This window comes from Salvelinus alpinus, chromosome 19, assembly GCF_045679555.1.
Source record: "Salvelinus alpinus chromosome 19, SLU_Salpinus.1, whole genome shotgun sequence".
Taxonomy (NCBI): domain Eukaryota; kingdom Metazoa; phylum Chordata; class Actinopteri; order Salmoniformes; family Salmonidae; genus Salvelinus; species Salvelinus alpinus.
Window position 1 is genome coordinate 47,975,151 of NC_092104.1, and position 14,397 is coordinate 47,989,547.

A 14,397-nucleotide genomic window follows, 5' to 3' on the forward strand; every position below is an offset into this window, starting at 1 on the left:
AAGCGGGTGTACAAAACCTAAAGAACAAGATGCAAAAATAAAATGTAAGAAGGGGAAGCATACAAATAGCGCATGTAGAACAGATCTACCACTTCTTAGACATGCTTTCAATGAGAATGACATATCTATAACTTCATTTCTATGTGAATTTGTTCGGCCGCCCAAAAAGTTGCATATTGCAGATATAGATTTTTGGTCACTGGCCTACACACAATGTCCCATAATGCACAGTGGAATTAAGTATTCAACCATTTTGCTATGGCGAGCCTAAATAAGTTCAGGAGTAAGAATTTGCTTAACAATTCACATAATAATATGCATGAACTCACTGCGTATGCAATAATAGTGTTTATACCACAGCATTGTGGAATACTCGTTTCTGACTAGCTAGAAGGGTAACCTAATATGGACATTAAAACCAGATAATGGGACACCTTGCAATCATGATGCAATAAGAGCCTACACATGCAGACTGTACTTGCTACAAAGTTGCAGAAAGCTAAACCTACAACTACACAAACCGAAATTGGATACAGTGTAAATGCAGGTCCAACGAGGAAAAAAGTTAGCTAGCTATCATTGATTTGGTTTTTTTCCGAGACATATTTTATTGGAGCATCTGAAGATCTAACGTGGTGAGTGATGTACATTAATTGCTCTGGTCCCTACTGTTGCAGTCATGACGTAAGTGCTGTTATGCTGTCAAAATCCTCCCACATTTCTAGTTTGACCAGCTGTTTTCAGCAACTGATTTCGGTTGTCATATTGGCAGGTTTGCAAGCAACAAACTATCTAGCTAGCTTCTAGCCTAGAGCTTGATATGCAATGCGATCTCCTCGTAATGAACAGGGTCGAGCGTCCTGACGAGAAGGCAAACTTCTCTTGCTATGCCAGGAGAAATCGGGAAGTATCAGCTCATTGTTATGGATATATCCAAATTAATGGCAATAGAAAAAAACGATTTTGCTGTTATTCTGGCTGCAAGAGATTGTGACTGTGTTAGCCATAGCTAACTGGCTGGCTAGCTAGCTAGCTAGCTTGCAAGCGAGCATGGCAACGGAACATAAAGAACAAACGACTGGGTCGTGTCCATAAATATCAAACTAATCGAATGAACGACTGGGTCGTGTCTTTAGCATCCAAAATATGAAAGTATGAATGGTCTTATAATGATGACAATATAAACAAACAAAACAAGTATTTCTACAGGTAAACGTATACTTTCATATTGTTTTCTTTGACAACTGTGGTGTAAGCGGGATAAACGCCTCCTATCTGTACATTACTTTAGAAAAATAAACCCCGCAAAGGGACTCATCTCCGCCTAGTCCCTCTGTGTCGCCTATTATTTCCAGAACGGATGCGTTTATCCCTTACTTAAAATTATTTTTGAATGACTACATCATCTCTGTACCCCACACATACAAGTATCAGTAAGGTCCCGCAGTCTAGCAGAGAATTTCAAACACAGATTCAACCACAAAGACCAGGGAGGTTTTCAATGCCTCGCAAAATAGGGCACCTATTAGATTGGTAATAAAAATAAAAAAAGACATTAAATATCCCTTTGATCGTGGTGAAGTTATTAGTTACACTTTGGATGGTGTATCAATACACCCAGTCACTACAAAGATACAGACATTCTGGCTAACTCAGTTGCTGGAGAGGAAGGAAAATGCTGCGCAGGGATTTCACCATGGTGACTTTTTAAACAGTTACATAATTTAATGGCTGTTACAAGAGAAAACAGAGGATGGATCAACAACATTGTAGTTACTCCACAATACTAATCTAATTGACAGAGTGAAAATAAGAAAATATTGCCCTGTTTTCAACAAGGCACTAAAGTGGGGCAAATCCATCACTGAGTAACTGACTCCTTATTTTCAAGCATGGTAGTGGCTGCATCATAGTATGGGTACGCTTGACATCGGCAAAAACTGGAGTTTTCCAGGATGAAAAGAAACAGATTTGAGCTAACCACAGGCAAAAATCCTGACACTGGGAGAGAAATTCACCTTTCAGCAGGACAATAACCTACAACACAAAGCCAAATCTACACTGGAGTTGCTTACCAAGAAGATAGTGAATGTTCCTGAGTAGCCAAGTTACAGTTTTGACTTAAAACACCTTGACAGAGCTTGAATCATTTTCAAAAAATAATGGGTAAGTGTTGCACAATACAGGTATGCAAAGCTCTTATGAGACTTACACAAGAAGACAGCTGTAATCGCTGCCAAAGGTGCGTTCCCCTGTTCAGAGAAATTAGTAATTTTAACTTGTTCGGTTCATGTCACATTATACATATTGACATTACCAGGTTCTGACCACTAGATGGTGCTGTTCCTGCTATTAGGTTGATATTACATATTAAAGGGATAAGTCATCCAAATTTTAAAATTACAAATTTGTTTCCTTAACCTATAAGCAGTCTATGGATACCAATACATGCTTTGGTTTTGTTTACCTGGTTACGGTTTCAAATGCCAACTTCTTTGCATTTTTGGTACAAATTCAATGATACCTATATTAGCATGTTTGCACTTCATGTCCAACTTATATTATGTAACTTCATTGAGTTAATCAATCTTTCTTTACTTTATAACGACATGAACCGCACAAATGCTAATATAGGTTCCATTAGATTGGATTTGTGCCACAAATGTTAAAAAGTTAGCATTTGAAACAGTGGCCATGGATTGCTGTCATAACTTGTCCAAAGTCTACGTGTAGAAAACAATATGTAATTTTGTAATTTGGGTGAACTATCCCTTTAACATTGAGGGGGGAAAAAATCTTTACACTTTTCCTATCTAATAGGAGGAACAGCCCAATCTAGTGTTCAGAACCTGGTTATACCAGGATGTATTATGTGACATGAACCTAAAATCTTTAATGACTAATTTCTCTGAACAAGGTAAATAACATCACCAAATTTGCTGGAAATACATTACATAGTATGAAGAAACAATACTTCAAGCCCCAGCTCCATACTACTTGTCAGACATACAAAACTGATACTGTATACTGGTGGTGGTTGGCATGGGGTCTGGGGGGTCCATTGGTGGCTTTTTAATTTATTTTGTGATTCCTCATGTCCTACTCATTGGTAGAAAAAGGTTTGTTCCAAATGTGATGCTGGGTACAGTATTTATTGAATATTATATGAATCCTATCAATTCAAATGGCCAATGTGGGTGCAATCAATTAGCTTAATTTCTCAGAAATCTAATTATATTGCAACAAAATAATTTTGCAGCAATGCTAGTCTAAAGAAATGATTTTAGAACAATCTGAGATGGTTGGTGTCAATATCCTCTTTATTGCGCTTATTTGAGGTGTATCGACCCATACTCTACTGTGTGTCTCAGCTCTGGCAGCTCAGCTCTTAGAAGTCTGTGTAGTCAGGTCTGTTTCATGTCTCTCCATCCCACCCCCACACCCAAAGTTTAAAGAGGGGAGTATGTCACCTCTTAAGTATTATCAAAGAGTTGTGAACCCTGAGGTGTGATTTGATCAGCCTAATTTGTGCTGCAACTTAGAAGAACTCCACAACCCCCTACTTACCTACACAAGGCCAATACCAATGTCTCTTTCCGTAGAGGCAGCGGTGAAAGTCCTTGTCTTTCTCACTTTGGACATACAGTATGATCCAGATGATGATATGCTTCTCAAAATATAATGTTCTTTTCATTTCTTTTCCCAGCGGGATGCATGTTCTTGCAGATTCTGCTCACTTATGGATTACTTTTCCTGATTTATTTCACTGCTTGACTTCTTACCCCCGTCAGGTTGAGGAAGTTGATCCGAGCAGGGATGTTCTCGCCGTAATTACACACATCGTATGAGTGGTGGGTTACTTTGGTACTCTGTAGGTCTACATGTGCTCCTTAAAAATAACGGTGGATATATGGCAAGTGTGCCTATATGATGTCTGGAACATTGTCAAGGTAGCACATGAAAACGTTACATACCACAATGGACATAGGGCTTACCTATGTGGTTGTGACGTTCCTCAACTTTCAGAACGCAGTATTGCGTCTTTCAACAGTCACGCTGCTAACATTCAGAAATAGACAGAAAACCCTCATTTGGAGTTTTGATTGTATGCTGTGTGCTGTGGACTTGGACAAATGCCATCAGCTGATTTGAGGTAATGTGTGTGATTATGGATATGATAGATCCTGCACTTAGATGTTGAAGACAACAGCTCAGAAAGACGAAGCATCTAGACAGGCTTATATTTTAATCATATTTGAGTTCTTAAGTTTGCAGAGTATGTTCCATATTCATGAAGTCGGTGTGTATATTCACTGAAGAGTAGGGGCATGCTTTAGAGTGAGATTAAGTGTTTTAGTACAAAGGGGGGGAATAATGGGGGGAATAATGGGTATATTGCCAAATTTCATTCATGCCAAGTTATGGTTCTTCTCAAAATCAGATGCAACCATATACGTCTGTTCATGAGGCTGACAGAATGTCATAAAGTAGGTTCCTTTATGAGATATACTGTACTATCACAAAACACATCCTATTCTCAGCAGAACACATGTTATCCTTAGCAGGACTTGGCCCCATACACTAAACAACGTCCGTAACAGATTCCAGACATAGAAAACCGAGACTGTAGACTAATGTTGATTTTCAAAAGGAAAACACAGTTTGCTGATTTCGATCTGCCTCAAAAGAACATGATGACTGACTTTTATCACTGTTGAAGACGCATACATTTCTTACATTCCTTTAACACTTATTGTAACCTACTTTCTTCACATTGCATTGCTAATCTCTACATGAGGATTGGTTTAGTAGCCTGCTATATGTGTTTGTTGAGAGTCCCAAACCTAAATTGGTGTGTAGCATTAATGGTCGATCCCAGGAAACCATCTGATTTATTAGATTCAGGGAACCAGCCCATCTGTCTCTGTGAAAGCATCTTGTGGGAGACAGAATCAACTAACAAATGGAGCAAATTCAATACATACTCCCCACCAATGCATGCTAATGAGAATGATGTCCTGCTAATTGCCAACATGTGTGCTTCAAAGAAGTTAATGTGCCTCTTTTCTGTTTTCTTGGCTCTTGCAGATGTTAACGAATGCGAGAAAGAACCTTGTAAAAATGGGGGCATCTGCACAGATCTGGTTGCCAACTACTCTTGCGAATGCCCTGGGGAGTACATGGGAAGGAACTGCCAATACAGTAAGTGCTGTGTCTTTCATGATCACCCTTGCCTGGCTCTTCTGCGTACAACTGATGACGTTGGTAGCTAGTGCTGGCAAACAGGGCAAGAACATTCTTTCATTTTGTGAGGGCTTTAGGTAATGGGATCGTTCCATCTCCATCTCTCTATCCATATTTCTGCATGTAAATCCCCAAGCGTCTTCGTCTGTGTGCTGCGGAGATTGTTGTCACGGATTCAGGGTTGTTCAAGACGAGACTGACTTTGACCAAAAGCTCCGACATGATTGCAGACAATCAATGAGGAAGATGTTGTGAGGGACACACGCACACATATTTTTAACCTTACCCAGACATCACCAGACATAGTCCCTGTGTAGGGACAGGTACAATCTCTTATAGTTACAGCGATGTGCTAGTTTTGAGTAGTCTGGTGGGAGCTGAACTGAATATTTTATAACTCAGACATTGGAGCAACTTGTGGCACCGTCTAGCAGAAATTCTGTAAAAGAGAAGGAAAAGAAGTTGCCAGAGAATGTACAATATGCAGTCAAGTACTGCTGCGGTGGTTTAGTATTAAAGTTGTCGTTGAAAACGACATCCACACACATTTATGTACAATCGGTTCTTGTGCTATAAATTTACCTGTGGAGTGCAATATTCTATTATTGTCTCATATTGGATCTATATCTTACAGTATGATCAAATACTACATCATTTCACAATGTGTGGCTATGAGGAACGTTTGGGCTTTAGTTTGAAACATCTTGCCATGACATCACAACCAACACATGGATAAACCACTCACCCCAAAAAATTGATGACAAAGTTTTTTCCCAGAAAGGTCATACTGAAGCATAGTTAATGCTTTCCTGGAAGAAGACTAATCATTTCCTTCATTTCCCGTCTCTTATTTTGTGGTGAGTCAAATAAGTGAAGTCACTCATTAACAATTATCCGGCATATGCCCCTTAGCATTGCTTATTCATAGCAACCGCTTCATGTCAGTTATCAGAACACAGTTATGCAACCACAGTTATGAGTTCAGAGATGATTACCCACTTATTTGATAAGCATCAACATTGGAAATATGGCACCACAGTGGATACCATTTCCACCAGCAATGTTTGGTCTCTTTGACGCATTCAGAGCTCAGTTCTGATTTCCCATCTGTATTTTTTTATTTGGAATGATTACGCACTGATTCAGGAGCAGACAAAATTACTTTTTTAATCGGGCAAGGGTTGGGAGCCTTGAACTGTTTTTCAACCTGGCTTCTGTGCTTCACCACAGCTGTTAATGTGAAGAAAATTGTTTGCGGGATAAACTGAAGTCTGCACATGCCAGATAGCAGAGTCCTTTTCCAACAGAGGGAAATATCACTACAAAGTGCCTCCGCATTTACAGTCTGTAAACAATTTAAATTAGATATGCTCCAGAAAATCATCATAATGTCCTTATGTTTGTATTTTGTAAAGGCCCCAAGTGTGATGGTTGTTTGTTTTTTTACCTTATAATCATGACATTTTCAATGTCTGAACATTTTCTATGGAGCAATACTTTTTGAGTTGTAGAACATTGTTTTTGTGCACTGCAAACCCGTTCTCCCCAATGAAGGTGCCACCGACCTCCTGTGATTGTGAAGGAAATCCATAACAAACTGTTTGAAATACATATCATGCATGTGAATATACCAATCCATAAATCAGTGGCAAAACTCAAGGGCTTGTTATTCTAAATCTATCAGGCGATCTTCCTCTGTTGAAAAGTAATTATTGGAAATGAACAGTGATACTTGTCTGAGATTTGATAGCACACATTTACTCATACCAATGTCATGGGGCAACCAGAGTGTCAGCCAATGTATTCCTTCAACCCGACCAAGGCAGCTTTCATTGAGTGCAAACCCTGTCTTTGATTTGGATGAAAACAGGAAATCAGACGAAGACTGGAGGTAGACTACTAAATGCTAGTCTGAGAGCTGTATGGAGGAGAGAGAAAGTAGCCTACTCTAGATGGTTATTTGCTTATTTCCATGGCTGCACAGAATGAGAGGACTGCTCACTGTCTCTCTCATCTTCAAAAGTGGCTTGTTGGCTAAAAGAAAGTTAGGACATTTCTGGATATTGGGTCCGGTTTCCTCTCACTGTTAGCACCCTACCGTGATTGTCTCTGTGTAGCCTCAGGCTAATGGCTATATCACCAAGCAACTGTTCCTGCCTATACATATTTTGGGGGATGTCTTGAGTGTGTCATTCAATAGGGCCAGGGGTGGTTTATCTCAAGCAAAATGAGTGTAAGTGAGTTAAAGGACTGCCATGAGGATTGGTGAGAGTTCAGTAGGGACTTAATCATGCTAGTGAATGCCCACTGTTATGGTGTGTGTGTGCATGCATAGGTGTGTGTGTGTTTCTGTGTGTGCGTGCATCTTGTCAGTGGGTATTCACAGGAAATGAGAAAAACATAGTTCTGTGTGTGTGTGCAATTTTTCTTTTTACGAATCCACATATCAGAATGTGTTTGCAATTCTCTCCCCATTCCTCCAGTCTTTCTTCTCCTGAGTATTGTTGCAGTTACGTTAATTTCAGTGTGGCTCTAATTAGTCGCTGCTGTAGGTTGGCCTTGTGGGAGATGGATTCAGCTGTCACATGATAGCGACGGTGGCATTAGTGATGTGTGCTGTCGGAGGGGCTGATGTATGCACAGGGGGCAGCAGGCCGAGGCCTAGGGCTGCCAACCACAGCTGCTCTGCTCTGACGAATGCACGGCTGGCAGACAGCTCATTAAAGATGCGCCTTCATCCCGACAAGGTGATCATTGTCACAGAGTTGCGTTAGCGTTGTTATAGTGTTGCTTCTACAGGATTGATAAAGTGTTAGAGCATTTGCTAAGGCTTAGTTGCTACAGTGTTTTTCAGTGTTATAGAATGGCTTCCCTGGCAATACAGTTGGGGAGTGGGGTGGGGCGGTAAACTGAACTAGTTTTCTGGACAGGCATTATATGATAAGGACATGGTTCATTGTACATGATGCTGCCAGAGATCCCTGACAAGCGTGTTTTACATATGTACCCCTTTCAAAACAAATTGAATGTCCTTGATTGAGTGATTGTGTGTGTGGTAAGAGAGCAATAGATAGCTAGTGAGAGAGTTTTTCGAACAAACTGTTTAGCATTTATGTTTACAGCTGTTAAACTACGTTTAGTCAGGAAGATACACTATATGACAAAGTATGTGGACACCTGCTCGTTGAACATCTCATTCCAAAATCATGGGCATTAATATGGAGTTGGTCCCCCGTTTGCTGCTATAACAGCCGCCACTCTTCTGGGAAGGCTTTCCACTAGATGTTGGAACATTGCTGTGGGAACTTGCTTCCATTCAGCCACAAGAGCATTAGTGAGGTCGGGCACTAATGTTGTGCAATTAGGCTCGCAGTCGGCGTTCCAAAAAGGTGTTCGAAGGGGTTGAGGTCAAGCTTTACAGTTGGCACTATGCATTCGGGCAGGTAGCGTTCTCCTGGCATTGGCCAAACCCAGATTCGTCTGTCGGACTGCCGCTGCTTCAGAGTCCAATGGCAGCGAGCTTCACACCACTCCAGCTGAAGCTTGGCATTGCACATGGTGATCTTAGGCTTGTGTGCGGCTGTTCGACCATGGAAACCCATTTCATGAAGCTCCCGAAGAACAGTTATTGTACTGACGTTGCTTCCAGAGGCAGTTTGGAACTTGGTAGCAAGTGTTGGAACCGAGGACAGACGATTTGTACGCGCTGAGCTTCAGCGCTTTTGTGGCCAACCACTTCGCGGCTGAGCCGTTGTTGCTCCTAGACGTTTCGACTTCACAATAACAGCACTTACAGTTAACCGGGGCAGCTCTAGCATGGTTGAAATTTGACAAACTGACTTGTCGGAAAAGTGGCATCCTACGACGGTGCCACGTTGAAAGTTACTGTAAGGCCATTCTACTGCAAATGTTTCTCTATGGAGATTGCATGGATGTGTGCTCGATATTATACACCTGTAAGCAACGGGTGTGGCTGAAATAGCTGAATCCACTCATTTAAATAGGTGTAAACATATACTTGTGAGTATATATAGTGTAGTTTCCATCGTGCATCACACCAATTTACCGTTGTACTTGAAAATATCACACAAATGAACGATATGGTTTTGATAAATGGCTGCACTGATTTTTCTCAGTGTAGCTTCATGACAAACACACAGCATACCTTACAATATTTAATGTCAGATATGACAAAGTGCCCTATTATAATCAAAGCATTAGATAAGTTTGATTGTGCATCTGTGGTCACATAACGGACTCTGATATCCGGTATTGAAATGGCATTTAAATGAGATTTTTCGTGATTACATTGCATGTAACTCATATCAGCTATACATTAGGACCAAAAAAAAAATCCAGGTGCGATATTAAGTCATACAATGAGGGAAAATCAGAGTAGGAAAAGTCAGAAAAATTCAATAATGAAAGAAATAAGCCTTATAAAACAAGTTATTTGTAGTGAAGATGAAACAACAAAATAAAGAGAGTGACAAGAAGAAGAAAAAACTAGGCATATTGTTTTGACATTATTGAACTCTGATTCAGGAACGCAGCTCCGGAAAAGAATCCTTGTGAAAACTCATCATGAAAATACAGTAGGTGTCATAAGTTTATCCTGTGATGTGCTTTTCTTTGATTCTGCCCAAACCGTATTTTGATTGAGGAATGAAAGGATGAAGAAAAATACAGAATTGTATTATATTCTCTGGTCTGGCATAACACGATTTAGATGGCTTCTGCCAAGTACCACGGAAAGGCAGCCTTTGGTAAACATTAGTATTCATTGCCAACCTGCAAATGGAATTGGGATTATATGTCAACACAATGGTACTATGGCAATGCTTAGCCATCACTTTTATACTAATGTTTGATAAGACAGCAAATATATTTCTTCTCCCCACAGAAAGTTGGGTTATTTTGAAACATAACCCTTTTTCCATCAATATATTTCTGTTAGTAGAAGCAGAGGACCAGGCAAAGCTGACAAGAGCAAAGATGTAGGTTGAGATTCCAGACTTAAGCAAGCACAAAGGCCTTTTGGGGAGACTGACATCTCCCACTTGCCACTATACTCATATCTGCTCTTACAATGAATTGACCTTCTGGCAGGCCAGGTGAAGTTCTTAACAAAGTACAACTAATATACAGCAGGTAGAGAGATATGATCATATTGTACATAATATACTGTCTTCTCAGATGTTTGAGGATGAGTGCAATACAAATAAAATAAAATGTCTTTATATAGCCCTTCTTACATCAGCTGATATCTCAAAGTGCTGTACAGAAACCCAGCCTAAAACCCCAAACAGCAAGCAATGCAGGTGTAGAAGCACGGTGGCTAGGAAAAACTCCCTAGAAAGGCCAAAACCTAGGAAGAAACCTAGAGGAACCAGGCTATGAGCGGTGGCCAGTCCTCTTCTGGCTGCGCTGGGTGGAGATTATAACAGAACATAGCCAAGATGTTAAAATGTTCATAGATGAAATAATAATAATCACAGTAGTTGTCGAGGGTGCAACAAGTCAGCACCTCAGGAGTAAATGTCAGTTGGCTTTTCATAGCCGATCATTGAGAGTATCTCTACCGCTCCTGCAGTCTCTAGAGAGTTGAAAACAGCAGGTCTGGGACAGGTATCACGTCCGGTGAACAGGTCAGGGTTCCATAGCCGCAGGCTGAACAGTTGAAACTGGAGCAGCAGAACGGCCAGGTGGACTGGGGACAGCAAGGAGTCATCATGCCAGGTAGTCCTGAGGCATGGTCCTAGGGCTCAGGTCCTCCTCCGAGAGAAATAGAGAATTAGCGAGAGCATACTTAAATTCACACAGGACACCGGATAAGACAGGGGAAATACTCCAGATATAATAGACTGACCCTAGCCCCCCGACACAAACTACTGCAGCATAAATACTGGAGGCTGAGACAGGAGGGGTCAGGAGGCACTGTGGCCCCATCCGATGATACCCCCGGACAGGGCAAAACAGGCAGGATATAACCCCACCCACTTTGCCAAAGCACAGCCCTCACACCACTAGAGGGATATCTTCAACCACCAACTTACCATCCTGAGACAAGGCCGAGTATAGCCCAGAAAGATCTCCGCCATGGCACAACCCAAGGGGGGGGGGGGGCGCCAACCCAGACAGGAAGACCACGTCAGTGACTCAACCCACTCATGTGACGCACCCCTCCTAGGGATGACATGGAGGAGCACCAGTAAGCCAGTGACTCAGCCCCTTTAATAGGGTTAGAGGCAGAGAATCTCAGTGGAGAAAGGGGAACCGGCCAGGCAGAGAGAGCAAGGGCGGTTCGTTGCTCCAGTGCCTTTCTGTTCACCTTCACACTCCTGGTCTAGACTACACTCAATCATAGGACCTACTGAAGAGATGAGTCTTCAATAAAGACTTAAAGGTTGAGGCCGAGTCTGCGTCTCTCACATGGGTAGGCAGACCATTCCATAAAAATGGAGCTCTATAGGAGAAAGCCCTGCCTCCAGCTGTTTGCTTAGAAATTCTAGGGACATTTAGGAGGCCTGCGTCTTGTGACCGTAGCGTACGTGTAGGTATGTACGACAGGACCAAATCGGAAAGATAGGTAGGAGTAAGCCCATGTAATGCTTTGTAGGTTAGCAGCAAAACCTTGAAAACAGCCCTTACCTTAACAGGAAGCCAGTGTAGGGAGGCTAGCACTGGAGTAATATGATACAAATTTGTGGTTCTAGTCAGGATTCTAGCAGCCGTATTTAGCACTAATTGAAGTTTATTTAGTGCTTTATCCGAGTAGCCAGAAAGTAGAGCATTGCAGTAGTCTAACCTAGAAGTGACAAAAGCATGGATACATTTTTCTGCATCATTTCTGGACAGAAAATGTCAGATTTTTGCAATGTTACGTAGATCGAAAAAAGCTGTCCTTGAAACAGTCTTGATATGTTCATCAAAAGAGAGATCAGGGTCCAGAGTAATGCCGAAGTCCTTCACAGTTTTATTTGAGACGACTGTACAACCTTTAAGATTAATTGTCAGATTCAACAGAAGATCTCTTTGTTTCTTGGGACCTAGAACAAGCATCTCTGCTTTGTCCGAGTTTAAAAGTAGAAAATTAGCAGCCATCCACTTCCTTATTTCTGACACACAGGCTTCCAGCGAGGGCAAATTTGGGGCTTCACCATGTTTCATCGAAATGTACAGCTGTGTGTCATACGCATAGCAGTGAAAGTTAACATTATGTTATCGAATGACATCCCCAAGAGGTTAAATATATAGTGAAAACAATAGTGGTCCTAAAACGGAACCTTGAGGAACACCGACATTTACAGTTGATTTGTCAGAGGACAAACCATCCACAGAGACAAACTGATATCTTTCCAACAGATAAGATCTAAACCAGGCCAGAACTGGTCTGTGTTGACCAATTTGGGTTTCCAATCTCTCCAAAAGAATGTGGTGATCGATGCTATCAAAAGCAGCACTAAGGTCTAGGAGCACGAGGACAGATGCAGAGCCTTGGTCTGACACCATTAAAACCTCTCTAGGGTATGTCTGGCCAATATCCGGTGAAATTGCAGAGCGACAAATTCAAAATACAGAAATACACATAATAAGCATTCATAAAATATACAAGTGTTATACATCGGTTTAAAGATTAACTTCTTGTTAATCCAGCCGCTGTGTCAGATTTCAAAAAGGCTTTACGGCAAAAGCATACCATGCGATTATCTTACAATAGCATACAAACATTTACCAGCCAAGTAGAGGAGTCACTAAAGTCAGAAATAGCGCGAAAATTATTCACTTCCCTTTGATGATCTTCATATGGTTGAACTCACAAGACTCCCAGTTACACAGTAAATGTTTGTTTTGTTCGATAAAGTCCCTCTTTATGTCCCAAAAACTCAGTTTTGTTGGCGCGTTTTGTTCAGTAATCCAATGGCTCCAAGGCGGTCACAACAGGCAGACGAATACATACTAAAAGTACCAGTAAAGTTTGTCGAAACATGTCAAACGATGTTTATAATTAATCCTCAGGTTGTTTATTGTCTTTATAATCAATAATATTTCAACCGGACAATACCGTTTTCAATAGAAAGGAAAAATAACAAACGGTGAGATCGCCCAAATCAGGTCTGCATACTTCCTCTGTCCTCTGACCAAAATAAATGCCTGAAACCATGTCTAAAGACTGTTGACATTTAGTGGAAGCCATAGGAACTGCAATCTGGTTCCTAACCCATTGGATTCTCTATAGGCATTGAGTTGAAAAACAGCCACATGAAAATAATTCCACTTCCTGGATGGATTTTTCTCAGGTTGTCACCTGCCATATCAGTTATGTTATACTCACAGACATTATTTTAAAAGTTTTGGAAACTTTAGAGGGTTTTCTATTCAAATATACTATTATATGCATATCCTAGCTTCTGGGCCTGAGTACAAGGCAGTTTACTTTGGGTACGCTTTTCATCCGGAGGTGAAAATACTGCCCCCTACCCAAGAGAGGTTAAAAGGTAATTTACTACCTTCACAAGTGCAGTCTCAGTGCTATGATGGGGTCTAAAACCAGACTGAAGCATTTCGTATACATTGTCTTCAGGTGGCAGTGAGTTGCTGCGCAACAGCTTTTTCAAAAATGTTTGAGAGGAATGGGAGATTCGATATAGGTTGACAGGTTTTTATATTTTCTGGGTCAAGGTTTGGCTTTTTCAAGGGAGGCTTTATTACTGCCACTTTTAGTGAGTTTGGTACACATCCGGTGAATAGAGAGCCATTTATTATGTTCAACATAGGAGGGCCAAGCACAGGAACCAGCTCTTTCAGTAGTTTAGTTGGAATAGGGTCCAGTATGCAGCTTGAAGGTTTAGAGGCCATGATTATTTTCAGCATTGTGTCAACTGTCAAGAGATATAGTACTAAAACACTTGAGTGTTTCCCTTGATCCTAGGTCCTGGCAGAGTTGTGCAGACTCAGGACAACTGAGCTTTGGAGGAATACGCAGATTTAAAGAGGAGTCCGTAATTTGCTTTCTAATGATCATGATCTTTTCCTCAAAGAAGTTCATGAATTTATCCCTGCTGAAATGAAAGCCATCCTCTCTTGGAGAATGCTGCTTTTTAGTTAGCTTTGTGACAGTATCAAAAATACAATTTGGATTGTTCTTATTTT

At 41.1% G+C, this 14,397-nt stretch overlaps 1 protein-coding gene across 4 annotated transcripts in view; it reads left to right on the plus strand.

The window, feature by feature from the left end:
• LOC139545753 (EGF-like repeat and discoidin I-like domain-containing protein 3) overlaps nt 1-14,397 on the plus strand; it is a 264,851-nt gene that overhangs the window by 156,360 nt on the left and 94,094 nt on the right. For all 4 annotated transcript variants that reach the window (XM_071353873.1, XM_071353874.1, XM_071353875.1 and 1 more), the window contains one exon: nt 5,089-5,202. In XM_071353873.1, coding sequence (XP_071209974.1) covers nt 5,089-5,202 — 114 coding nt within the window. The remainder of the gene's footprint in view (nt 1-5,088; nt 5,203-14,397) is intronic.